The following is a 27,282-nucleotide window of genomic DNA, read 5'->3' as shown; positions in this document are numbered from 1 at the left end:
AGGACTTTGACCCAGTCGGTGACATAAAGAGGGCAAAGAGGTATTTGAGTCGAACCAGCTCCCTTCAGGAATCCTGTTCTCTATAATGCCTTTAAAAGTGCCATTTCTCTTCTTTAAGTCAAGATGTCAAGGAGGAGGAGAGGAGAGATGGACCGAGTGTGAAGGGAAGAGAAGAGGCGGATCGAGGGGCCACTGTGAGTCAAGGCTGACTCATAGGGACTGTAGGGCGGAGGTTTCACTGCTGCCTTGTGTTTGGTTGTTTTGGGGTTGTGTGTTTCTCTTTTTATTGGCCCTAGAGAAGCTCCTCTACCACACATACACACATATACAAACATAACCTACACACACACACACACATACAGGATCTGGGGACGCCTCATGAGGCAGGTGCCGAGGAATGGGCTGAGAAAGGCATCCATTCACTCGGCACTGAATTATTCAACCTGTGATTAATTATAATTTGGCCTCACAAAGGCAGGGGCTGGGGGAATTCCTCTGTTGGTCTGGACTGCAACTTATTGTGTTTTTCCTTCCCGTGCAGGCTGATGTCGGGGCGGAGCAGAGACCTAACAGGGGTACTGGATGCCTGTTTGTCTAACGTGGACCCTCACTGCCGGAGCTGTTGCATAACATGAAGGTTTTAATGGGAAGAAGTGTGCTCTGCAGACTGGAGCACAGAAATGAGGACTTTACACAGATTTCAGGGTAAAGAACGTCAGTGAGGCTAGAGATGGCTTAGTGGTTCCTGGCTTTGCAACTACATTGTTTGCCTGAGTGAGTAGAAGGCCACCCAAAAGAGAAAAAAAGGAAAAAAATGAAAAGACAGCACTAGTTTACTTCTAGGTTACTCCCAAAATTGATACAGGTTGCCCAAATAGTGATATGTAATCTTGGCTTTCTCTCATACATGTTTCACATTCATTCCTTTGTTATGCTGACCTAGTGTAAATAAACGCCTGTGAAAGATATATTTCTGCAAGGTGTGGTCTCTATTACTTGAAATTAGATTCTTTTACAGTTATTATATCATCACTATTATTCATTTTGACCTTTGACGTCAAACATGTATTACTTAATCGGATGGACTGACTGTTTTTTACCTTTCACCTCAAGCATATTGTGTGACACCAGTCTGGAAAATTATCCTTTATTTCTTGGTCAGTTATCTTGACAAAGGTACTTACCCTGATGTCATGTTCAAAAAAAATAAATGTTTCAGCACACTTAATATTTTCCAAAAGAAGTTAGTTGCCGGAAAAGGTGCGGTCAAATCTTCAGTGAAACAATAACTGATAAAATAACTGAAGCTTTTCAAAACATGTGATGACCAGGACCTAAGTTGATGTGTATTTACCAGAAAACTCATGCTGATTTTATGTTTTTAACAATCAACATCCAAATAAGACCTATTGCCCGACTCATGCAATATATTTGCTTCCATGTTTCAAATGTAACGATTCACACTGACTCCCAGACATACGCATCACTACAGCCCCCCCCAACCGTGCATGCCTTTTTTCACACTTAATGTTTTTTGCATTGCTGCGATTAGTGAAGTGTAATCTCAATAGGCAACTGTTAAAATCACACAAAACTCCTGTTGTTTGTATGTTGTGAACTTATTAATGGTAATGATTGGAAAAGCACCCTGGGTCACAATGGCATAATGAATAAAATGAGTGAATCAGTAAATAAAAGCAGTGTTATTTTCTTCCTGTATAATCCTCATGGAGCCAACTTAATTGGACTGAACAGAGGCTGGATGGACGCTTCAGTCGTTCTTACGTGCCACTCACATCTCACCTTTGATGTGGATTCCCAGTCTAAAGCCTCACTAGTGGGTCTGTAAAGCTTTAAGCTAAAGGCTAATGTCACAATATTACCATGCTCACAATGACTACACTAATACGCTGATGTTTAGCAGGTATAATGTTCAACATCGTAGCTTTGCATGTTAGCATACTCACACTTACTAAGTAGCACTAAACACAAAGTACAGCATCATTAGTTTTGCAGGTTTTTGGTCATAAACCAAATACTCGATGATGGCAATTGATGGAAAGTTAAGAATCACCAAAGTTATCACATTTCCTCCTGAGGGAACATGAACTTGTCATCAAATTTCATGAAACTCTATCTAATACTACTCTACTCTATCTACCTCTTTTTCATGTTTTATTGTTTTATGATGTTGAATCCCATTTAACTTTTTGCTTTTTAATACTCACAAGTGTTAAGTACAAATAAAGAGCAGAAATATCATTTATAGTTACCCTTTAATTCTCTGTATACTTCAGATCTGATTCCTGCCATGTGTCTCTTACTCTCTCATACACTGATATCTGTGAGCAGTAAACTACCCTGATAAGTCAGCCTGCTATAGGATATTAAAAGTTAAAGAGCACATTGTGCCTTTAGGCCTGACTGACAAATACCACATACATGTCTTACTTTAAGGATCTAGAAGCTAATCATAGATGCTATTATACAGAGCTGGTCACATTCGGTGATATGGAACAACCAGTGTCACCTCCCTACAGCTGCTTTGTAATTGGAGTCGGAGGTGTAAGAGTGCCAGGGAAAGTGGGTTGCCGTCAGGTCATTGGGGTGTCAGAGTTGGAATGAATAATAATAACCAATCCCCTTTTAGCTAACAAGAAATCAGCTTAAGATCTCATCAAGACTGTGGCCTTGTGCAAAATGTGAAACGTACAGTGGAAGCTGTGCTCCGACTGTGGGGCGATCTCTCTCTATGCAGAACAACGAGTACGACTTGGCACAGGAGACTGCTGCTTAAGCCTCCCTTGTGATAACTTAGAACGCCCTTGATTAACTCATCGCTTCTGGATTCATATCCTACCCGTTCATTTTTGATTTTTTAATCATCGGAATAACAAAAGATCATGTTTCCTTTGCTGCTCGGAAAGCAGTTTCGGTGAAGTAAACCTCAGAGCTGCTTGTGTTTTATTCTGACCAGAACACAACAATGATTACTTCTTGGTTTGAGTTAAATAATAGTGAATAAAAAGGTGCAGAAACTATGACCTCAGTCAGTGATTATTATCAGGCAAACACCCACCAGTATAAGTAAAAATCAATAAGGGCTTTTTTCTTTTAAAGGCTCAATACTCATACCAGTTTGACAATATGATGTATATTGTAAACATTTCCCAACTCGTTATAAACGTCTGCTCCTTTCACAGTAAGAATAGGTCAAGAACTGGTGAAAAAGTGTTTACCTGTGTCCAGTGACCTGTATAGATGACCCACAGCAAGATCAGCGTCTGAGCCAAGTGTGTAATATGGGTTGCTTGATAAAGAGGTTTGATGGGACGAGTGATAACAGGCTGACCACTGAGTAGAAAACAATGTGTCGCACCACCTGACCCTGTTACAATCCCATATGTCTTGTGGAAGGTTTCTTGATGCAGGGATATCATGGGTCATCAGGCCTGGTTTCAAAGGCTCCAACACAGATTGTCCGTGTGTTGGGAAATGAAGGGTTGGTTGCCAAATCGATCTTCATACCAAACTAAATGGAATCTAGTGTTATGAGAAGCTAAATTCACAAGCAGTGATACACAGTGAGCTGTTCTGATATTTAAAACTAATGGGTGTGGTGAGATGAGGAACCCCATGATGAAAAAGCATGCCAGAATAAATCTCCATGATGTGAAACACAGTGCTGTTGCATTACCAGTTAGCAGAGAGGCTGTGTTCAAATTTGTTAAATTTAAAATCAATCATGATGAAATATTGTTGCTGTGGCTACTTGCAGTCTATAACCGTGAAGACACACTCAATGCAGCATGACGCGAAGTTAGCCTCTTCATTTTCTATTGGGACATGAATAAATCACTTTGCAAGGACTTGTGGGATTCCGGGTGACGCAGGACTGACCAGCGGCATGAAAAAAGGGATGGGTCAATAGTTGAAAATGTTTAAAGTGTCCCTCCACTCAAAAATGTGTATTTCTTATTGTCATCTGACTGACACTAGAAGGCTGTTTTCACATGAATCTGCTGAGGGGGGAACGTTTCTCTGTACTCACCAAACCTCTGAGTTTGACGGGGGGGCCTATGAGCAAGATTTATGACATCACAATGAGTTTGGAGCCAATGGTGGCCCAGTATGCAAGTTACAGAAGTGTGATGTTGAAAATGTAAGTCTTCAGTGCACATACGCTGAGAAAGGACTTAACAGTGAAGTAAGAGACATCTTGTACAAAATATTTGCATATATATAGATTCCTAATTTTTAACGAGGAGAAAGGAGTAGATGTTTTATAAATTTTTAATTAGTTAACAGAGCTTTTTGTGGAAAACACATACAAATACAAATTATCATTCCAAACAGAGTATTTTTTTTTCTATATCTTAAAACCTGTCTGGAGTGGATTTTAAAGCAAATGAGGGCAAAAACCTTGGCTAACATCTGAGCAGTGGGTACATTGGCTGAGCTAAGAAACGATCTGCCAGACACGAACGTTAATATTGGCGGATTCTGCAAATTAATGCTATGTTTGATTGATGTGACCATGTTTTTGAAATTCTTTCTACAAGGTTTTGACAGAAAATGTGGATAAGGCAAATATGCTACGGTAAACTTAAACTTATGGTTACAATGAAAAAATCATGATTACGGCGAAGAAAAAAACAAATTTTCATTGCAGGAATTCTAGTCTCCCGAATTAAAGCTGGACGCAACGTCCTTTCACCACTACAACCTTCACACCTTTACCTTTTAGCTAGCTATGTAAAGGGTACATTACTTCCTGCACCGGCACAGTGATTGCCACTGGACATGAATCATAAAGTGTGGAATCATCCAATATTAACCATAGTCTGTATATAAAGATGGACGTAGCGAGGTGTGACGTCACCCATTGGTTTGTGTTGTAGCCTATTTGAAGACCAGAGTTGCGGCTTACGGTCAGCGGCATCTTTTCTGTTTGGAGCCAGGATGTTCTAAATAAGGAGTGCGGGGAGTTGTCTTTCTTGCTCTGGAAACGCGCCCCACTACCACTGACTGAACCAAACACTAGCTTACTGGAAACACCGAGTGGCGCAGACTTGGACTGATGTTAGCTACTTTAGCTAAATCATGCTAACAGGGCAGTTATCATAGTGCTTAAACTTACTGAAATAGCCTATTACAACAATAATCCAACTCAGTGCCAAATGAGCTGTGATTGACGAACTGTCAATCACAGCTGTCAATCAACGCCCACTATAAGTCTTCAAATCTTGTGAATCAAATGACCACCAGCACACTTATTAGAGGGCCTGAATTTAGCAATTGAGACCATAATGACTAGCTAAAAAGAGAGAGAAATAGAGAATGTGAGTCATGAGAGTCAACTAGAGCCAGGGATTTTTTGGAGCCAGCATCTAGCCGCCATCAGTGGGATATGGCACTTTAAGGTACTTCTATATTGGCTTCATTCTCAAGCTGTGGTAGCCACTGCTTGATTAACGTAACTCCTGGGACACTGGGCTGAAAGCACTCCAGTGGTCAAATTTGCATTAATAATATGAGGAGAAAATTTACTTTGAAAACATCATTAGAGGTATCCTTTTATAGTTCACCTGCCAGCTGATTAATATTTCCTATGGTCAAATTATACCAAAAAATAATTGGACGATTGACATAAAATAACAGTTTCCTGAGCTTATAAAGGGCCATAAATATTTTGTGATCATGTCAAACAACACCTTACTTCAACAACACATCACACTGTAACAAAACATGGGAAATAATTACTTCCATAGTTAACAATCTGTGCAAACAGTCTGAAAATGTGTGTAGTGTCCTCATTAGTGTGAGTGAAATTCCTAAAATCCAATTGGAGTCAAACCTCTGGAATGTCTTGTGGGGAAAGAAACATGAACAACTACTGCCAGCCTCCCAAAAGGAGCTTGGCCCGAACACCAGAGCCTATACCCGGCAGGCCTTTCCCCCATCTTCTCCCCCCTCCACCCCCCCTTTCTCTCCTCATGTTTCTGAGGTCAGTAAACAAGAAGTGTGTGTTTCCCTTTAAGGAGCCCCCACCGCTTGCACAGCGGAGGGAGGAGGAGCAGGCCTGCGGAACAGCGGCTGAGGAGGGAAAAAAATCCAACAGAGGACGGTTTCAAGTCCCCCCAATAGAAACTGTGCCTGATTTGTGGCCAATGTTGGAGATGTAAAAAAAAAAAAAAAAAAAAAAAGAGAGAGAGAGAGAGAGAGAGAAAGAGAGGGAGGGAGAGGAGAGAGAAGGAGGAGGGAGGTGGGGGGAGGAGGAGGAGGAGGAGGAGGAGGAGAAGGGGGAGGGGGGGGAGGAAAAACACTAAAGGGGTAGCTATGGAGATGGAGCGTTTTCCTGGCTGCTTTCTTTGACAGGTGTTGAGTGGGGCAAAAGTCTTAAAACAGAATCCAGCATGTACGCCAAAGGTAAAGGAGCTGTCGTCCCTTCCGATAGCCAAGCGAGAGAAAAGTAAGTGAATTATGCGCTTATATCTAAGAGTTTACCTGCTTATCATACAGGCGAAGGGGGGCAGAGGAGGGGAGTCCAACTTTCTAAACTAGGTAGCCTACTGTAATTTAAAAGGAGCGTACTGTACTAAAGTGCGCTCCTCCATGCGCCCCCCTCCCCTCCCCTCCCCTCCGACCACCTTAGAGGTGCGCCTCTTAAACTTTTAAGATTTTTTTATTTTTTTTTTAACCCTCTTGTTTTGCACTTATGCACAGGATATTAAGTAATATTGTGTGTTTGTGCATGGCGCGCACGCTTCTCCCTAGTAAGTTCAACCTTTCTGTGAGAGAGAGAGCAATGCATTTATTTTAATGATGCATTGTTGTTGGGGACTGCGCGCTTCTGCAGCACTGAAGCGCATTTTCATTTCATTTCGTGGTGAAACATGTTTTTGGATGAGGGGGGTTTATATGTGTGCTCGTCTCCCTCTGCACCGCTCGGTCGTCTCTGGTGAAGTTTAGGAGAAGAGGCAGCCGGATGGTTGAATTATTTTGTGTGGGGTTTATTTAGAAGGAGAAACGGGCAGCTTGATCGGGATGTTTGCTGTTTTATTTTGAGGTGAAAACGCCGGGTGCAATATTTTTAAAAAAAAAAACAAACAAACAAAAACCTGGCGATGATGAAGGGAAAAGTTTTGTCCCATTCAGCAGTCATACAGCGGTGGTAAACTTTTTAGCATCCACTCACATGAAGGAGAGTCAGTCATGCTGCCACGAATTGAGCTGTATTATTATAAAAGAAGAGCTTTATTGATGGATGTGTGATCAGCACGTGATTCTTTTTGGTTATTATGTCTGGAAATGTTACAAAAATCCCTGTGGTGTGGTTTTTAAAAGACAATGCAGTTACATCATGTTTTTTGGGGGGGGCTAGATTTTATGTTAGTGTTAAATTTTCTTCTTCTTTTTTTTTTTTTTTTTTTTTTTAAAAAAGCACATTTGTCAGTGCATGCATCCATACTTTTGAATTAAGCTAATGCAACTTTTAGACTAAAGCCTGCACTGCTCCTCATGCCTGTTCTTACAATCAATGCTGTCTCGAATATTTCTGTATGGGACCATCGAAAGAGTTGGACCCTCTTTGCATCACAGCACTTTTGATCAGTGTGATCTTTTATCATCATTAGCTATTTTTAAGCACTAAACAGTCCGAGGTTACAGGCGTGAGCAGGGATCCCCGCTGAGCTGCAATTGTAATCTAAAAACACTGTCAGGTCCTGAGAGGCTGTGCTGCTACACAGAACCTCAAACATCTGCAATAGAAACAGAATTTCTTTAGAGACTCTCTTGTAATTTTTGATGCGTTGCCTTGTCATATTGGATTGACTAGCTTTTGATGAGCTTTCTAGAGATGTGGCTTGCTTATGTGCTTAGTGTAAGCTTCCTTGAATGCGACTTTGTGCATGTCCAGTGCCACAAGCGTTTAATTTTGCTCTGAATTCACGTCACTTTATCGGAATATTGAGTAGCTCTGTGTGTGTTTGTGTCTGTGTGGAGTCGGAGGAGTGAATCCCTAAATGAAAACAGTCCCATGTGGCTTCATGAACAGCAGGCAGAGTGACCTTTGAACCAGCATATGATGCTTTAATGTTGCATATGAACCATCAGCAGATGCTATGCTGCTTTTACACCTGTTTGTGTGCCTCTGTTTTATTTATCCGCAATAGATTGATTCAAGGATGATTAAAATACTGTTTCCGTGCAGTTTTTAGTTGCACTTGCTTGTTCAAGCAGTGCAGATTATGTTCCATGTGTTATTGGGAGTGAAATCAGTGCAGAGGCAGCATGTATTTCAAATGATAGTGTAGGAGGAGGATTAATAATTTAACTCATAAGAAATACAAGTCTTTTGAGAACTGGAAATGATGAATACTTCTGTGTAAAGGCTGCTTGTGAATAACAAAATGACTGGATTTGTTTTATTTTAGTGTTTATATGCATTTATTTTTCACTCCCCATACATCAGAAACTCCACAGTAAATATATTCTTTAAATTTTTGTATATATTTATTTTATTGTGTGTGTGTGTGTGTGTGTGTGTGTGTGTGTGTGTGTGTGTGTGTGAGTCACAGGCCTATAGGTATTGTCCAGACATAATGGACAATGCTTGCCCTCTCCCCTCACCTGTCTTGTCACCCTAACCTGCCCCGCAGGGCCAACACATGTTTCCTTGTAAATGTGGAGCTCACAACAGCTGCCTCAATGCAGCGCTGAATTAGACTCATATTCATATTTACATATTCATATGAGTCTTTACATATTCAGATATTGAAAAGAGGGCACCCCGGATGGACTTGTATCTGATTAAGGCAGACTCAGTGTGACATCACAGCTGCAGTTCAGAGGATTGATTTCCGAGTCATACGTACATTTATGGAAATAGATAAACTCCAAACTTAATAAATACACACTTGAGCTGCTTCTGTAAATCAGCTCTAATCAAATAAATGAATGGTTATTCTCCCTCTGTTATACAAAATAGCTTTTGTATGTGTGCCAGTCTTTTTAATTTAAACTCTGACACTAAACTGAAGTTAGATGGAGAGCATGAAACTTGTTGATTGTTGAGACTAAAGATAAATGCAATTTTGTCCACAGTGGTGTTTTCCTTGCACAGTTGAAAGCAGTCAGACAACACAAGGGTTTCGGCAGGACGTGAGTTACTCTGAAGCCGTTAGAGCTACAACGGAAGAAAGTTGCAGAGGAGAATATTTATTGATGCGAGTATTTAGATTTCTCATGTGGTTGCAATGACTCGTTGTCTCATTAAAATTCCCTGAATTTTTCCTGTACGTATTTACACATATTTCAGAGAGGGGGACGCGTATTTTTCTAACACCACACTTATTTGTTTTTCTTGGCAACATGGTGTCATTTTGAGTGACGGCCAGCAGCTGAAGCTGTTGAATAAAAAGTATGGATTAACAAAACTTGGGAAGATATGGAACAGCCAAGAGAAACATAATCATAATCATTTTTTACACCACTGTCTCTTTTAATTTCAAGCAACAAGTGAATTATCTTAACAGGCCTGTGAGGTTTGTTACAGTGTGTGCCATGCTGCGAGTGACCTGGTGTGTACAGGTGTGCAGCGGCAGGCTCTAAAAAGGTTAATAAGCAAAGCAAATGCTTCTCTATTGCATGGTTTGCTCCTCCTGTGTTTACATTGCTGAACACTTCAGTTATCAGCCACTTGAATAGGATACAGTAGTTCTCAGGTTTGGCATACAAAATGTTCCAGTATACAAGCTCAAGTGTGTTTGCGGCATTGTGCACAAAGCCGTGTGTGTACAGTGTGTGTGTGTGTGTTTTTTTATGTCCCTTAAAGCCTTGAAACCAAGCCTTGAATCTAACCCGTTTGTTCAGAAATACAACATAAAACAAACACTCACACATACATTTCACACTTGGATTCCTCCACACAGCCAAGGCCTCGCCATACAAGTGGAATTCAGCTGCCAGGACTCACTGTCTTGAGATCACAGGTAGCAGGCACGAGGAGGAGTGAAGTGTTTTTTTTTTTTGTTTTTGTTTTTTTTTTTGGCCACCCTTGAGAAACATTATTGTGATCAGACATTCAGTAAAAAAGAAAGCACGCTAATAATAATAAAGGTAGAGGAAGAACTGGCGCCCTTGCGACCAAAGAAATTAATTACTCTCCACATGTTTTTTTTTTGGTGTTTTATTTAATTTAATTTGAACAGGGGTAATACAACAGCTTCAATATTAATGTGACCTTATTATTTAGTAACTGGAACCTCTTTGAAATGTGCACTGATGAATCAGACATCTTAATTAAAGGTGCCATGCACAAAAATATTTAATAGGTTGATCAAACTAACTCATTTTTTTAAAAGTATGCCCTTAGTTTCCAAAAGAATTCTGCTTGTTTTTTAATACTCTGCGTTTGTTTACAGGCATTTTTTTGTGTGATTTGGAGTGTTTGGGAAAAGAACTTCAAGTGTAAAGTTAATCAGTTTGTTTTGAACATGGGTTTCTTTACATCCTCCACTCCTCCTCTGGCTCCTCCCACGTATTTACATGCAGTTTAATGGGGATCTTCAGGTTTGAATGCATGGTTTTGATTCTACACAGATGGCTCTGCCATCTGCATTTTAGCCTTTTGAGGGAAGCATAAAGAGCTGCGCACTAACATAGGCAGAAACACTGCACTAAAAGTAAAGAAACCCTTGATTTACCCTCGGCACCCTTTGGCTGACTGTGCTTTCATTCAGATATGTCAACAGTCAATTAATGCTGCCTTTCGTCAGCTGCTTTGGGTGCATCTGCACAAATTTGTTAGTTTTCTCTCTTGAAATAAAGGAGACAGTATAAATATTGAGGCTACGTGCCTGAAGTTGTTAATCAGTTTGGCAACAGTGCACACAGACCTTAAGAGCGTGGGTATGTCTTTAATTAGCATAGAGAGAAAAGCAGCATGTATCTGAACAGAGGACAGGTCAATAAGACTTTATGTGTTCCTTAAACATAAAGTCTCTATTGACATAGAAAACAAATGACTCTTTCAAAAGTTTTGAATAATTTTCTTCTTGGTAAGTTAGTTAGGACTGTTGTCCTCACCGACTGCTGTGGGAGGAGGGTTTGGTGATAACAAAACTATGTCAGCTACGTCAATATAATCTCTCTCGCAAATCATTATAAATCTTTCTTCTCTGCCCTTTCTCATGAGTTTTTGTAAGTGACAATCAAACTTTGGTGAAAATGAACAAGTTGTCAGACAGTAAAACTCTGAGGTTGGAGGACATTTGCAGGTGAGTGTGTCGATAGGTAACCTTAAAAGAGTGAACCCCGGTTGCCGGTAGAAGAGTGAGAGGACTATATTTATTTCTTTGTGTGTGTCTGTGCGCAGATGCATGTATGCGCCTGTGTGTGTGTGACAGTATGTGGATTAACCCATGGCTAGAGCCATGTGTGTTAACACACTTATTGACACTGATTTGTTTTGACAAAGGAACTGCCATAACAAAGCCAAGCAAATATAAACAGTGTGTGCAGTGGGAATAAGCTTTAGTGAAACAGCTTCACAGTATCACAGGTGTCTCAAACAAGCATTCAGTCTCTCATTAACCTTCAAGTGATACATCGCTACATTTGCTACCACACACTCAGATCTATACTGCTTTTATATGATGTTTATAAATATTTAATATTTAGTAAATAATATTTTGTGTTTTATCCAGTTACCCTTTGTATTGCATTCAGTATGCCACTGAATATATAAATTATGCATCCTACGTCAGTATTCTTTTCTGAAAGATGTAGATTATATATGAAAACAGATGTGGTAGCAGGCCTGCTTAATCCTGCTCCATCACTTCCTCCATGCATACCTTACCTCACCGTGCCCCTGCTCTCGCTGTTGAATTATTGAAATGAAGACATGAAAGTTAATTTGCTAACTGTCGGTGCTTTAGCTGGCTAAACTCAGCTGAGATGCCCTTGTCTCTGGAGGCAATTGAAGGAAAGGGAATGCTGGATGGGGCAGCCTGGGGCTAAATGTCAGGTGTGTTTCCTGGGGACGAGACAGTGGGAGAAATCTCCTTGATGTGTGGACGTGGAGCAAAGTACTAGTTAGTCTGCATGAGGTGAGGTAGGTTAGAAAGGAAAAAAAAATCAGAAATGGTGGTGTAGATTTTCTTTTGTTTCTTCAACTCCACTCCCACCAAGATGCTATATGGTGCGAATGATCTTGTAGCTTAACAGAGGGAGCGTGAGAAACAGATAACAGATGCACCGCTTGGCTTTATGGCTCATTTTAATGTTAACTCACACACCAGCTTTATATCATGAACCTTGATATCGAGTCAAAGCACGGGTCAAACGTTATTCCTCACGCTCAGACTGATCTTCTACTTCTCATCATGTAATTTGCATCCACATACGTTGTTGTTAAATTTCATCTATGGACATCTTTAGCTGAGGAAGGAGAGAGAGAGAGAGAGAGAGAGAGAGAGAGAGAGAGTGAAATGTGAAGTAGCAGAAACGCGAGATGTGGAGTGGACTACTTGCGGTTTGTCTTGTAAGCATCTCATCTTTTATTCCTGAGTGACATGTGTAACTAGTGCCGAGTTCAGAGGGAATGAATTCAGTTTTACAGTATCCACAGAGGAAAAGTTGAGGCCCTGACCTTCAGTGTTCCTCTGACACAGCGCCCCTGTACAGTACCCCCCACCCCCAACCCCATGTCTCCTTTATCTACCTGGCTTTCCTCGGGCTCTGCTCCATCAGCTCACAAAAAGTCTTCTCCTAAGCCAAGTTACATATACTGCTTCTGACAGAGTAACAAAAGGTGTCCCCTGAAGCCTGGATTGAATGAGTGTTTTTAAATAATGTATTAAAGTCGGGGCAGGTGCCCATCTCTAGGGCATAGAGACCCGGAGGTTATGCATGTAACCAATGTTCCCTGAGGGAGGGAAACGAGGTACAACACATCAGTATGGGGATTGCGTCCTCGCAAGACTAACCTGAAGAACCATTCTTAAAACGCCTGTCAAAGCCAATGAGAGTGTCGCAGGCAGGTGGAGTCCCGCCTTCCCCTGGGGCTACAAAAGACCCTGCACAGTCTCTGCTCCTCAATCGAAACTGCACTTCACCGAGCCAATAGGTGGTGAGGGGCTAACTTGTGTTGTACCTTGATTCCCTCCTCTAGGGAACATTGGTTATATGCAATACCTCCAATTCGTGTTTGGTCGGCACACAGGGTGCAATACATCAGTATGGGGATATGGCAACACACTAGCACACAGCTACATCACCTTCCTGCTGAGAGCACAGACTGAATGACATCCTTGGCTGTCACATCCAGGCAGTAAAACGTCATGAATGTATGTGGAGAAGCCCATCTCGCACCGGTGCACACATCCTCCACTGAAATCTCTTTAAAAAGAGCCCAAGATGGGGCCATACCCCTGGTGGCGTGCATGTGCACACTACCAGGCATCTGTGCACCCTTGCAGGTATAAGCACGCAAGATGGCCTCTACTATCCAATAAGAAAGGTGTTGCTTGGAAAGTGTCTTCTCTATAACTGGGTTAGCAAGACAGACAAAAAGCTGGTCAATTGTGCATATGTCCCACATTCGCTCAACATACACGTGCAACGCACACACTGGACATAGATTATGCAGACTCCCTTGCTTGGTTAATGCAGATGGGGGCGGTGAAACGGATGTCAGTTCATGCACTGTATGACATGAGGGATGTATATGGGATTAAAACTTAGTATCACCATAGAGCTGTCCAACGATACTGTAAACATGGAGGATGAACACAGAGCGCACGGATGTCTCCCACATGTTTCGCTGAGCACAGGGCCAATAAGAACGCTGTCTTATACAAAAGCATATCAATGCCCACAGACTGTAATAGCTCAAAAGGTGTTACACATGGTATCTAGAGCCTGAGCAAGGTCCCACTGGGGAATCATGATTTTGCGCATTGGCCTTTTATGCTGTACACCCTTCATGAAATGCATCACCAGAGGGTGGGAGCCAGGGGATTTTCCGTCAAATCCCACATGGCAGGCAGAGATAGCTGAGAGATAGATTTCAATAGTGCAAAAGGAAAGGCCTCTTTCCAATAATTTTTGGAGAAATGTCAAAATGTCCACCACAGAGCTTTGGAACTGAATAATATTCCTTTTGTGACACCAACACCGCCACTTGAGCATATATAACCCCTGCGTGGACACTGCTCTGGCACTGTTGTGTCAATAACATTAGCAGGTAACACCATCGCTGTCAGTTTCACCTTTCAGGGGCCAGGCCAACAGATCCCAGATTTCAGGGCATGGGTGCCAAATCTGGTCCTAGGCCTGCGACAGTAGGTCTCTGTGCACAGGAAGACAACACAGTCTCCCGTTCAGAAGAGAAATGATCTCTGCAAACCCTAGTTTGTTGGGCCAATACTGGGTGATCAGAATCATAGTTAATCTCCCTATGCGCACACACTCCAGTCTGGTCTGGATCAGCGCCACCGGAGGAAATGTGTATAGGAGTGTCTGAGGTCACTGAGGAGCCAGCACATCTAATCCGAGTGGTGCGCTCCCTTCCTGCAGCGAGAAGAACGCAAGACAATGCATGTCTTCTCTCGAGGCGAACAGAATGGTGGTGGCTCTGCCAAACTGACCCCATTCTGTTCCACTACATTGAGGCGCCGTCTCTACTCTCTTGCCAGTGAAAAACCCCTGGAGAGAAGGTCTACCCTGCCGTTCAGTATTCCCGGGATGTGCGTCGCTCTGAGAGACAGGAGGTGAATGCTGCTGCATGACAGTAGGTTGTGAGACAGAGAGAGAGGAAGAGAGCACGTCCCTCCCTGTTTGTTTATGTGCGCAATTACGCACATATTGCCACTGCATAATAGAAATGCTGTCCCGACAGCAGACCCATACTGTAAAATTGTCTTTGTGAGAGATACACATCGTAGAGCTCCGACAGATTGATATGCCATGACCTCTCATCATCTGTCCAGGTCCCATTCACATGTGCATTCCTGCAGAGGCCATTTGGATGCATTGGTGGTGACCAGAATGTGTGAGAGAACCTGGCCCAGAGGGTCTCCCTCGCTCAATACGCTGGATCTCTCCATGGGAGCAGAGCCCTTAGGCATGTTGTGTAACCACATCCTCTCCTCTCTCCGATGAGAGGAGAACACCTGTCTGGCCTGAACCCAGCATTGGAATTTTCTCATCATCAGCGAGCCCAGATGCACCACTGGAATCATAGAGGACATCAGTCCCAGCAGGTGCTGGCACCGATGGAGACACACAATGTGATGTCCCTGGAACAGAGACAGACATCGGTTGAAAGCAGTCACTCACAGGGATGATAACCGGTTGTCTATAGAATCCAAATCTAGACTGAGAACAAATTTTCTGACAGGGAGCTCTTTTTCTGGTTTATGACAAATCCCAGAAACTGTAGGTGAGTCACCAGCTGGGACGTGTGGGTATCAGCCTGATACGCCAAGTCCGACAGAATCAGAATATTGTCCAGGTAGTTGAGGGTTTGAATCCCTGGCCTCTGATCGGTGCCAGCACTGCTTCGAGGCATTTGGTGAAATTGCAAGGAGCGAGTAATAAGCTGAATAGCAGAACTTGGTATTTGTGTTTTGTGCTGTTGTAGGCAAAGCACAGAAATTGTCTGTGACTTGGTAATATTGGCATGTGAAAATGGGTATCTTTTAGGTCCACCATAGTGAATCAGTCCCCCAGTTGAATCGACTGCATTACCTGGTGTAATGTCAGCAAATTTTAACTTGAACTTTCTCAGATTTTTGTTTAGTACCCTCAGGTCCAAAATAGGATGGAGACCTCCATCCTTTTTCGGTACCACACAAAGTTAACAGCTGTAAAATCCACCCTTAAGCTTCATTCATGAGGACCCTGCTTATAGCCTCATGTCTTCCAGGCATTCTTGGTACTGCAATGCCCCAAAGTTGGGGAAAACAGACAATTTGTCTCATTGCTGCAGAAGAAAATAATTTCGTGCAAGCCAAGTTAGCTGTTAGTGAGGAGGTGGAGCCGACCACAGGACTTCAAGGTGCTCAGCTGTCCGGTGGCACAAGTCAATCCGCACAAGCCGGGGTGGTGCCATCAGTCTTGGTCAGAAGATCTCCAGCCCCAGTACGTGCTGCTTTAGCATGCAACACCAGGAAGGCTTCGTGGGTATCCATCTCGGAGAGAGAAAACCTGCAAGCACTGGAGGTTGATTTTTCAGGTGATTTTTCACCTTCACAGCTTTGCTAAACCCACTGGAAGAGCTTTTCTTTTTGTCAAATGCCATTCCACTTTGTGAGTTAGCTTGCTAAACAAATTGTTAGCTTGCTAAACAGGTGTGGAAAGTGGTTCTGTTAGCAAGGCTTAACAAGTGCATGTTAGCTGGGCTAAACGTGGCAAAGCAGCTAGTTAACGAGCTAAACAAGTGCTGTGTAGAGAGCCTTGGTAGCAACCTCTTGGGTAGGGAACTAGCTCACCTCCAAGCAGGCAGTTCAATGGCCTTGACAGGCATTTTGAGAAAGGTTCTTCAGGTTGGTCTCTTGAGGACGCAGTCCCCATACTGATGTGTTGTACCGAGTGTACCGACCGAAAGGGAACCTCAGATCACACCAGGCTCTGCCATGAAAATTTCATTGGCGCAGTGCTCATGGGAATCTCTGTTCGATCCTGTACAGTGCGGACGAGGTGTATAGGAGATGATTCCTGCTGCTGGGTATTTCACACTGCAAAGAAGCCCTCTTTTTCTTTAGCCCAGAACCTGTGGAATTTAAACGTCCCCTGAATTACACAGGCTGATCAAGCAGAAAGTTAAATGGTTTTGTCTGCATTACAGTACACAATTCAGGTAGCGTAATACCTATACTAGATACAAATAAAAACCTCTGAGGTGAACAAATAACTTTTCGCATACATTTCCAGACAACACCTAATTAAACGTGGCGAACTTCCACATTCCTAAACACAACACTCATCAGTTTCACTTGACGGTACCAAGACAATCGCTCCATTCAATATCAATATTAAACATTTATAATAATCAGTTTGCTCTTACGTGTGACTCATGCCTCTCACAATCTGCTTCTTTAGAGAGCCAAATACTGACCTCCCTGCTGTAACCACATCCACACAAACAAAAACAAGATGCACACGCACTAGATGAAAAACTCTAATGAAAACTAAATTTTTTTTTTTGGCTGGACTGCAGGGACCACCCCAAAAACGCTGACTGAGTGACTGAGTGAAGTCGGCTGGGTGTCGTCACGTGTCGCCACTTCCTGTTTACTTCGTCTTTTTAAACAGCGTGTTTACACTATGTATCTGAAATGGGTGTTGATACAGTCATATCTGATGTAAGAATGAGAAATATGGGAGGCAATAACATCTAGTGTCTAGTACTAGTTGTAACTGGTTTGGACCAGCTGTAGCAGATAATTTTCTTGTAGCAGATGGTTGTCAAGACGTTGCGGTGAAATTCTATGATATCTTTGAGGAGATAAAGAATCAGGTTGTTCAACCGTAGCCCAGCTCATTATTGATTCAATCAGTATCATCCAGCAGCATCAACCCAAACATCATAACTCTGTGTTTGCTCCGGCCTTGACGCATGTGATCAGCATAAAAACAGTTGGCTACCATACACAAAAGTGCAGCAGCTCCCCTCTACTCCATTTCAGACCTGGAGACGATTGCATACAGATTCTGTGGTGTCTGTCTAGGCTTTCTGCATTGTGATAAAAATATTGAGTCGCTCCTTTGTTCTTGCGATGGGGCAAAGGTCGATTTTGTCGTGACATGGTTAGAGTGAGGGATCCATGTGTGTCTGTCTGCAGGGCTATATATTGAGTGTCTGAGATGTTTTCTGATGCCTGGGCCAGCTGCAGTAGTCTTGATCCCTTCTTGTCTTATGAATGATGGGTGATAAGGAGATGGTTTGATTTTAATAGATCGGATTCAGAACAAGCCACAATCTTTTGTAAAATTTCTGCCTTTTTGCTCCCTCAGTTAAAAACAGACTGTCATTCAGTCTGAGGAATAGTTCAAGATTTTGGATATAAAAGCTTTCTTGTCAAGAGTTCGCTGAGAAGATTGATACCACTCTTCTGTTTGTATAGTAAATATGAAGTTACCCCTGCAGTCAGTTAGCTTAGCTTAGTATAGTTTAGCTACTCAACATGTTATATCTCGTGCAAAAACTGAAGTGTAAAAATGACACAATTTGCTTTTATGGGGAGTTATGTGTTGCACTATTTTGTGGTTGGGAGCATTGACTTTTTGGCATCTTGTTGTTGCCGTGAGGTTGCCAGGCAACCAGACTTTTCCCTGCTGTCGGATCAACACAAACTGAATGTGTTTTCTGATTTGTGAAAATATGAGTTTTATTCTTGGTCACTGCACTAGTTGGTCCAAATTTGAAACAAAATGAACAAGATTCATCAAAATTATTTAAATTGTATAATAGGTAAATGAGTTTATTATTATTAGTTTTAGATAAATATTATTTGTTCCCTCATGACTAAATTGCTCAACCTGCTGGACTAGAGCACAGCTGCCATATTTTTCCTTTCAGCCACAGTTTCTACCATTACTTTGTGTGTATAATAAAGGCTCTGTGTTGTTAGCCATTTCAGCATAGATATCAACACAAATGTCATATTCTTTAGAGCCAAAAGATTTAAAGCATGATAAACATATTTTGCTATTAACACTAAATCAAATGAATCCTTGTAATGTGAAAGGCATGTTAGTAGAGCCAAACCCACTGAGAATCAACAACCAACTCTTCAGCTCTTTTTTTCCCCCTGTATTTGAATTATAGCAAACAATCTTACACAAGCTGTGAGAAAGTGTGTGTATTTTTCTCTGGGTTTAATGGACTAAACTAGAGCTAAAGTGTGAGTGATTTTTGGACTGAACATTTGTAAGGAAGTAGGAGTCTACTCCATTGGGGTGCTCATGTTGCTCGGTCTCTGCTGGATATGCATGGAATTGTTTGCTAACACATCATCTGTAACAACTTGATAAGCCAATAGTATATGAGGGCTGTGTTTCTGTGAGTTTGTTTAAGAGTCATTCATCATCAGAAATTATTTACAGATTGTTGTTTGGCCATTTTTCCAGTCTTACATCTGGTGCATCAGGCTGCATCAACATGTGTCTGACACCCAGAAAGCAGTGTGGTGATATCCGAGAGTCAAACTTCAACCACGTCTGAGGATATTTTTGGTCTTCTCTGTCCATGTTGCCCTCAGTGTCTACACTGTTTTGTTTTCAGCCTCTATGCCTCAACAGCATACTTCCTAAAACCACAGGAATATGGCAGAGTGCCACAGAGTCTCTTTAGCTCAAAGCTGTGGCGCTTTACATCACACATTTACAACCCCTCCATGGTGTATATGATCTTCATACTGTAAAATCTTGTTTATCTAAGCTCCATCTCAGATAACACAGTGATGATTTTCTGCCAATTGTGCACATTTGTTGTACTTTCCTATCTGAAGGGATACGTTGAATCACATATACAGATGAAAAGAGGATGAGCTTGTTTTTAATTATGAAATAATATTTTATATGTTTTTTTAAAGTGAAATGAGGGTGTTTGAGGAGTGTAAAGAATGTGATCCTCAGCACTAACGTCTCTCTTTTTTTCCCTCTGTCTTTGTGTTCCAGGTTAGCTTTATATGTGTATGAGTATTTGCTGCATGTCGGCGCACAGAAATCAGCACAGACCTTCCTGTCAGAGGTAAGAAGTTTTTTCACTTTGACTTCCTGTACCTAAAGCATGAGTGTGATTCCCCCTCTATTGTGCAACCAGGAATGGAATTAACATTATAACTTGTTCTGGGTTCAAGCAGCTGTTGAGTAATCTTAGTACAAGTCAGGGTCTGGACAGTGAAAACCAAGATGTGTTCTTTAGAGTTGTTGAACAACAACAATGTTCTTTGGACTCTTTATTAATTTGGGAAAATGTGGACATGGCATTGTTTAGGCTACTTGACATTACCTGCTCTTCATTATTCAATTTGTAATCATAAACATGATATAATTAGAGCAGTTTGACATATTGTAAGCATAGAAGCGTGACATTTAAGAGGCTGAACCAGTCCCTGTTAAGTTAAATCGAGTGTACGTTGAGTATTTGAAACCATTCCAAGCATAACCATTTGTCCCAGGTCTGCTAGACTTATTAGTCTCATATTAGGCTCCTGAGCTGTCCAAGAGGTAAGGTCTCTAATGTGTTGCATCCTCTTCCTTAATGGACATCCTTCCTGGTCCCGTGTCCAGGCCTTGTGCTTGTACAACACCTCTCCTGCCCACTGATCTTATTCAGCTCCACTTAATACACTCCCCAACACAGAGAGAGCTCTAATGGCAAGCAAAGGCAGGTCTACATCATTCAACTTTAATGCTGACATCATTTATCTGTCATTTCAGCAGGTGAGCTCAGGTTAGAGCCACAAAGAGATACTGTTGCACCCGCATGAGCTCAGTTTAGATGAGCAATTCAACTCTTCAACAGTTTTAAATGAGCTTTTCTCTTGGTTTTGTGAAAAGCAAACTTATACTTTGGATTAAATTGATAATTTGACATTTTGAGAAACGTACTTTTTGTCTTTCTTCTAAATATGAAGCTATAGTTTGCAACTGGTTAGCTTAGCTTAGCTTAAAGACTAAAAACTAAAAGACTAAAATAAGACTAAAAACTAGCTCTGTCCAACGGTAACAAACCCGCCTTCCAGCATCTCTAAAGCTCACTAATTAACATGTTATATCTTGTTAGTTTAATCAGTACAAAATCCAAAATGTAAAAACCAAAAGTTGTGGTTTTATTGGGGGTTGTAGGGTTTGATTATTTGTTTGCTGGGTTCAATGACTTCCTGGCATCCTGTCGTCAACATGAGGTTGCCAGGAAACCAGCAGAGGCTCCAGAGATTTCCCCATGTTAGTGCTAAGCTAAGCTAACTGGATGCTAGCAGTAGATTGGATGCTAGATTTTCATCATCTAACTCTTCAGTGAATGTCAAACCATTCCTTTAATAGGCTGCACCTTTAGAGAAGTCTTGCTTCTGTGAGGTTTGTCAGTGCTCTCAAACACAACCATTTATTTCACTTCTGACTTGGTCTGCACAGCAAAACAAGCTGTGAAAGAACTATCACTATCAATGTTGGATGATAATGCCCTCATTTTATTCGTTAAAAAAGTGATATCTCCTCCTGTGGCGTTGAAATGTTTCGATTCTTTCATGGATAAAACTCCAAAAAAAGAAAAAAATACCCTTGTTGGTATGTGGATGTATCAATCAGACGCAATCAGACAGAAATCAGTTGCCTTTGCTTATAGTGCAGGCAGGCAGGCAGCGGGTTGAGCAGGACTGGAGGCCGGCCCAGCTGCCAACAACCTGAAGCGGACGGCTAAAATATGAAGCAGAGATAGGGAAGCTGCACAGAGAGATTAAGTGGTCGGGCTGCAGAGAGTCTCGCAGATTTCAGAGCCCTTGTGGGTGAATCATCTCCCAGAGATTGAGTGTTATTGGTGAGCTGCTGGAAAGGGGTGAAGTTCTGGGTCGCAGGCAACCGGAGGCGTACACGCAACCCCCCCCCCCCCCAAACCAGCACACAATCAAACAGGAATTAAAACAGACAGAAAGAGATTAAAGCAACATTCACGCAGACACACACATAAACAGTCCATGTCCACAAGGCATGCATGCTAAGACTGCTAAGTCAATTTGACGCCAGTTGTCTCAAATGTTGCGCCTGCAAGAGTATATCGCTTAATGAATTTGTTTATTACAACCATGGCATGGTTTTTATTTAGTTGTCTTATATGGTCAGAATGAGCGTATTTGCATTAGACTGACAGTAATGGGTACTTCAGAGCTAACGCAGCAGCTTGAACTTTCACCTTTTCCCCTGCATGCGGTTGTAGCCGTAGGTTTTAAAGTGAGTGTTTTCTCACGAGTATAAGAAAAACGGCTGCAAACAGTCAAGATTTGTTAAAGCCTACTCATCTACATCACTCAATGTTCAATTACCATGTTACTGCTCACTCATCGTTCTCCAGCTCTTCTTGAAGCACACAAGACCTGATCACCCTCTGCTTTTATTTCATCCCAGTGTTTCTTTGATCCTCCCACTTTTTAAACTTCTGTTCCTCATTTTGTTCTCCTCCTAAACCTCCTCGCTGTTTATTACCTTCTTGTTTCTCTCTCATTCTCCTGCTTCTTCCTCCTCGCCAGCGAAAACACAAGCAAATGATAAAAACATTGAACGATGCACGCGTCCCATTAAGAAACAAAATGCTGCAAATAAAATAGAATAAAACTGAGAAAGACATTCACCATTGACAACACACGGTTGCATAAATAAAGACACTGCAAACACAGAAAAGCACAAGTAAATAAAGACATGCTGCACATTCAACAAAACAGATCAGCACAGTTATAAAACAATAGAATCGAGTGCCAAAGTTCATTTTTGACTTGAAAACAGTAGTATAAAGTAGAGATGCAGTTAAACACTCAAAAGTATCTCAAATTAAGATTTTTTGCTTTTTTGTCAAAGCGCAACAGAGGTTTCTGGGGGACACTAAAAACTAATGAGCACCGCAGTAATTAGTAGGCTAATGCTAGCTATATGGCTAATATCTTCCATAATGTCTGATTCATGGGTTTAAAACTAAAATTAACATTGTTGTTATTGTCATTTAACAACACCATTGACAGGTTTCCTATTTCAGCAAATCACGCCAAGTGTCCCCCAGATACTTCTGGTGTGTTTTGTACCATTTGTTGCGTGTCTCTGTTAGCTAGTGTGTTTATTTATGCCCCATACGTGTGTATTTTATTAGCAGTGTTTTTTTTTTTCTTTCTAAATGCAATGTATCTGTGTCTCAAAGCTATTGTCTAGAGCTCTCTTGGCCTCTGTATCAGTCTTTTTTTAACACACACACAAATGTTTCAATAGATAAGGGAGTTCTATCCTCGCAGGTAAACTAAAGGCACACACACACACACACCTGCTCAGTGCCATCTAATGAGAGCGCTATCACCTGGACTCTCCTGCCTCAATTAGCCTCTGTTCCTCCTTCTGCGGGGAGCGCACACACACACACACACACACACACACATGCACACACACACACACACACTCACATTTATAGTATACACACAATACACTTCTGTCCCCGAGAGGACTTTGCCACTCTCTGCTCTCCTACACAGTGCAGCACTCAGCTCTTTAGCAGCATTAAATCAACAGGCCCACACCCACATATGGCACATCACATAACTATAAACTGCACTGGGGAAATCTATAGAATAGACACTTTAATAGAAATCTGAAGCTTGTGTCTGTTTTTCTATATATATATATAAAGAAAAATAGAGAAATCTTGCCGCTGTCATGCTGTCCTCACACACTCCGGTGAATCATCTCTCAGACTGTACGAATGCACTGAATCTGTGCGTTTGTGTGCTCGGAGTCATGTCAGTAGGAGTGTGTGAAGCAGGCAGCGGGGCTGCTATCTCTCACTGAATCTTATCTCAGTGTCCAGATACAGGCAGGAGCTCTGCTGGTTTGTGAGGGCAGTGGAGAGGGCTGCTGCTTCAAGACAGTCACAGTGTCTTATCCACAAACTCCGCACTACACTGCACTGCGCTGCCCGTCAGCCTATTTTTCTGTCCGACGATCGCTCTGTCTGTCCAAAGTTGGGAGGACAGTTGAGCAAAATGATTATATTATGCATAAAACATGTTGCAGTGTCTTAATTTTTCTTTTCCCTCTTCTGTCTTCTCCCCTCGATCTTCTTTCTCTATCACTCTCTTTTTCTTCCTCTCAGATCCGATGGGAGAAGAACATCACACTTGGGGAACCTCCAGGATTTTTACACTCATGGTGGTGGTATGTATACGTTGATCTTCTCTCTCTTTCTTGACCACACACACACACACACACACACACACACACGTTCTTCAACAGCTCACATTCATACTGTAGACGTACTCTTGACGGTCTGAAAGAATGTGCAGAGGTGGAGAGGGACAGTAATTGCAGGGAATGCTAAGTGCATCATCTCACACATGTTTAAGTGCTGTACTCTGGGCGTCCCTCTGATTGACAAGTGAGCTAACTTCCCTCACTCTGTTATTTAATCCGGGCCATTTTCTTTTTAAACCGCACATCTGAACCAGAGTCAAACTGACCAATAAAAGTCAAGTCAAGTCATTTACAAGTCCTCTATTTTAAAGATTTCAAAGCAGGGAACTTTTGAGATATTGTTTAACATGATTCTCCATCTGACAGAACAAGGCTCTGACGTGGGTTGTTCTTCTGTTCTTTCAGCTTCTTTAAACAAATCTGTCAGATCTGTTAATCCTTGATAAATAGAAGACAGTGTTTTCTATCTGGCTGGAAGAGCGGGGGTCAGTGGGCTGACAGCCTTACACGTAAACTGTTTGTCTGAATTAGAGGGAGTGGGAACACCCAAAAGCAGGGTTCCCCTTTCCTGTTGCCACGCCAAGAACTAGAAAATCCAACTAGAGGGGAGCAAGCGGGCTGTAAGGAGGAAACTGGGCAGCTGGAATGAGTGCAGACAAAGAGGCAGGCGGGCAAGCAGTCAGGGAGGTTGAGAGGCTGAATCCTCAGCACGGGAGCACGAGGGCAAAGAGAGCCGGAATAAGAGGTTTGACAGGCCTGCTTTGTTTGTCATTCATGCTATCCTGCTCATCCCCAAAGCCCCCCGGCTGGCCCTGTGTAATAAACCCGGACATGCAGCTTCATTCATTCATCCTCTCTGGCCCCAGTGTGTTGTAATTGTGCAGCCTGTTGACACAGCTCATAATGGTCCTTAAAGAGCCTGGCTTCTCTCAACCTGACAGCTCTCGATTGGACAGCTACCAGTAATACTGACAGAATGACATACACAAACATACAGCGCAGCATAAGTTTGCTCTCGCCTCTGCCCTAACCTATAAGAGAGCTCAAGAGGGCTCAGGAGGACTTGCCCAGTGTGTGTGTGTGTGTGTGTGTGTGTGTGTGTGAAAGCGGGAAACAGAAAGGGAAACAGAGCACTTGTATTGTGTGTTCTGACTGTATTGATATATTTCGGAGTGTGGGAGATGACCTAGTGTGTGAGTGTGTGTGTGTGTGTGTTATGGGCTGTCAAAATTGGCCGTATGAACGTAGACCTCTCTCTCTCTGTCTGTGCCGTGGTTGGTGTCTTGGGATCAAATGAATAATTTGTAATTGATATGTTATTCGATAGCCTAATTTTTATACAGGTTAGGTAGTATTCATACTGGTTACCAAAATCTAAAGCATTATCAAACGGGGCTTTTTTAGATTGCTCGGAGTGCAAATCACTCTCTCTGTGGCTGAGCTGGGTTGTGAATTCTCTGCCATCATTACCACATGGTTGTTGTTGAATAATTCGCTCGTTTCAGCTTGACCTACATTTCATTTTCAATCAATGAAAGTGACGTTGTGTGACTCCTGTCCATCATGGAGTGCATTCAGTGCAGCGGCCCAGGCCCACACGAGAATTCGAGAGGCAGACGGCCGTGGTAGTGCTGCTTTTTTCACGGTCGAATATTAATTTTTACAATTGAGTGTCCGTTTTTTTTAACAATTCGATTATATAATCGAATTTCAGATATTCATTGACAGCCCTAGTGTGTGTGTGTGTGTGTGTGTGTGCGCCAGAGAGCAGTTGGAGAGTAGGCTGCTGCTGATTAGCCAGGCTGGGCAGGGCAGGGCTCCAGTGTTGTATGACCTAGCTGAGGGGCGTCTGTCTGGGCCACGCAGCACGTGGACATGGAGACTCACTGGGGGTGGGGTCCGGGGGTCGTTTGGTGGAAAGGAGGGGAAGGTGGTAGTGGTGGTGGTGGTGGTGGTGATGGTGGGGGGGGAGAGTCCCCTGTCCACCCCTCCCAACCTTCAGCCTCCCCCAAAACAAAAGCTCCAGATGGTAGGAAAGCCACCAACCTCCCTCATCCCTCACCCTTCGCTCCCCCTCCCTCAACCTTTGTCTGGAGGCCTGTCCTTTGTTTGCGGAAGAGAGACCCCCGAACGGATTAACTCTTTGCATTCCAGCCTCTTTTGTGTTAAACAGCCAAATCTAAGACCCCGACCCCACCGCCACCCTGGCCCCACCCCCGTTGTCCCCTCCTCAGCACCTCACTGGGGTTTTCTTCCCTCCTGTCTCTGCCTCTGTGGCTGTTTCCTGTAGGACGGCGTTGTTGGGGGGTGGAAGCTTCAGAATAAGACTAGAGCTGTAAGAGGGTGATGTTGGGGGAGGAAGAGGGAGGCTGGAGGTGGGGGGTCACTCATCCACATCTGTTGTTATGGGTGGAAGGATAAAGAAAAGGCTCTGCGAGGGCTGCAGGTGTTGATTGTGTCATTAGCTCCCTCTCTATTGGCTGCAGCTAGTTGTCTCCTCCTTATCCCAAAATCGATTGCTTTAACCAGTTTTCACTGGATGGCCGCCGAATCCTGAATACACCCCCCACTCACACACACACACACACACACACCTCAAACACACAAAACATACACACGCACATGAAAATCCCAGCACAACAACAGTATGTAGAGGGATCCTGTGTGTGAATAGCCCCTAGCTGAAATTCTTGTTTGTGAGGGGCAGAGAAAACAGAATGAGAGCAGACGTCTTTTGCTCCCAAATGTCTGGCCTTCTCTTTATAAACACAGGTATCAGACAGTCTTCTTCAACTTTCTTCTCTATTGTCGTGTTCACGTCATAGCGTTTAGACTGTAAATATGAGCAGATGAGTCCACAAAAACAAGATATCAGGAATTTCTGGCAGCTTCTTTATCTCCCACTTGATGAAAAGCACCCCGGAAAAATCAACAAACTGTTGGCAAAATGGCCGCAAAGCCACCAAAACTGGCCACTACATCTAAATAAAACATAATATTAAGACGAATACAATTGATTCAGCCAATTCAAAAGGAGCTAACACAGTTTGTTTGTATCTGGTTTCATCTGTTAACGAACCGCTACAAATATGTAAAAGGATAAAAATAGCTAATATAGGCTATTTATCTGGTGTGGCTACAAAGCTAGAAGGTGGGGTAACCATTTCAGAATGATGGTTCCAAGTGGGAGTAACGGGAGGTTTTCCTATTGTAGCATATCCAAATACAATCATAGTCAGGGAGAAATATGTTGATGCAAGTCGTAGACCACTTACTGGTGAATTTCTTTGAAATTCTGAAATATGAAATAAGCGATTGCAA

General features: G+C 42.5%; 1 protein-coding gene across 2 annotated transcripts in view; it reads left to right on the top strand.

The window, feature by feature from the left end:
• Positions 1-6,324: 6,324 nt before the first annotated feature.
• The window catches only part of ssbp4 (single stranded DNA binding protein 4), a 90,558-nt gene continuing 69,600 nt past the window's right edge, over positions 6,325-27,282 (top strand). For both annotated transcript variants that reach the window (XM_042417530.1, XM_042417531.1), the window contains exons 1-3: positions 6,325-6,472; positions 19,693-19,765; positions 23,864-23,925. In XM_042417530.1, coding sequence (XP_042273464.1) covers positions 6,417-6,472; positions 19,693-19,765; positions 23,864-23,925 — 191 coding nt within the window. In that variant the 5' untranslated portion in view covers positions 6,325-6,416. The remainder of the gene's footprint in view (positions 6,473-19,692; positions 19,766-23,863; positions 23,926-27,282) is intronic.

Source organism: Thunnus maccoyii, chromosome 7 (genome assembly GCF_910596095.1).
Source record: "Thunnus maccoyii chromosome 7, fThuMac1.1, whole genome shotgun sequence".
NCBI lineage: Eukaryota > Metazoa > Chordata > Actinopteri > Scombriformes > Scombridae > Thunnus > Thunnus maccoyii.
Note: the sequence above shows the minus strand (reverse complement) of the source record. Positions and strands in the feature narration are given on the sequence as shown.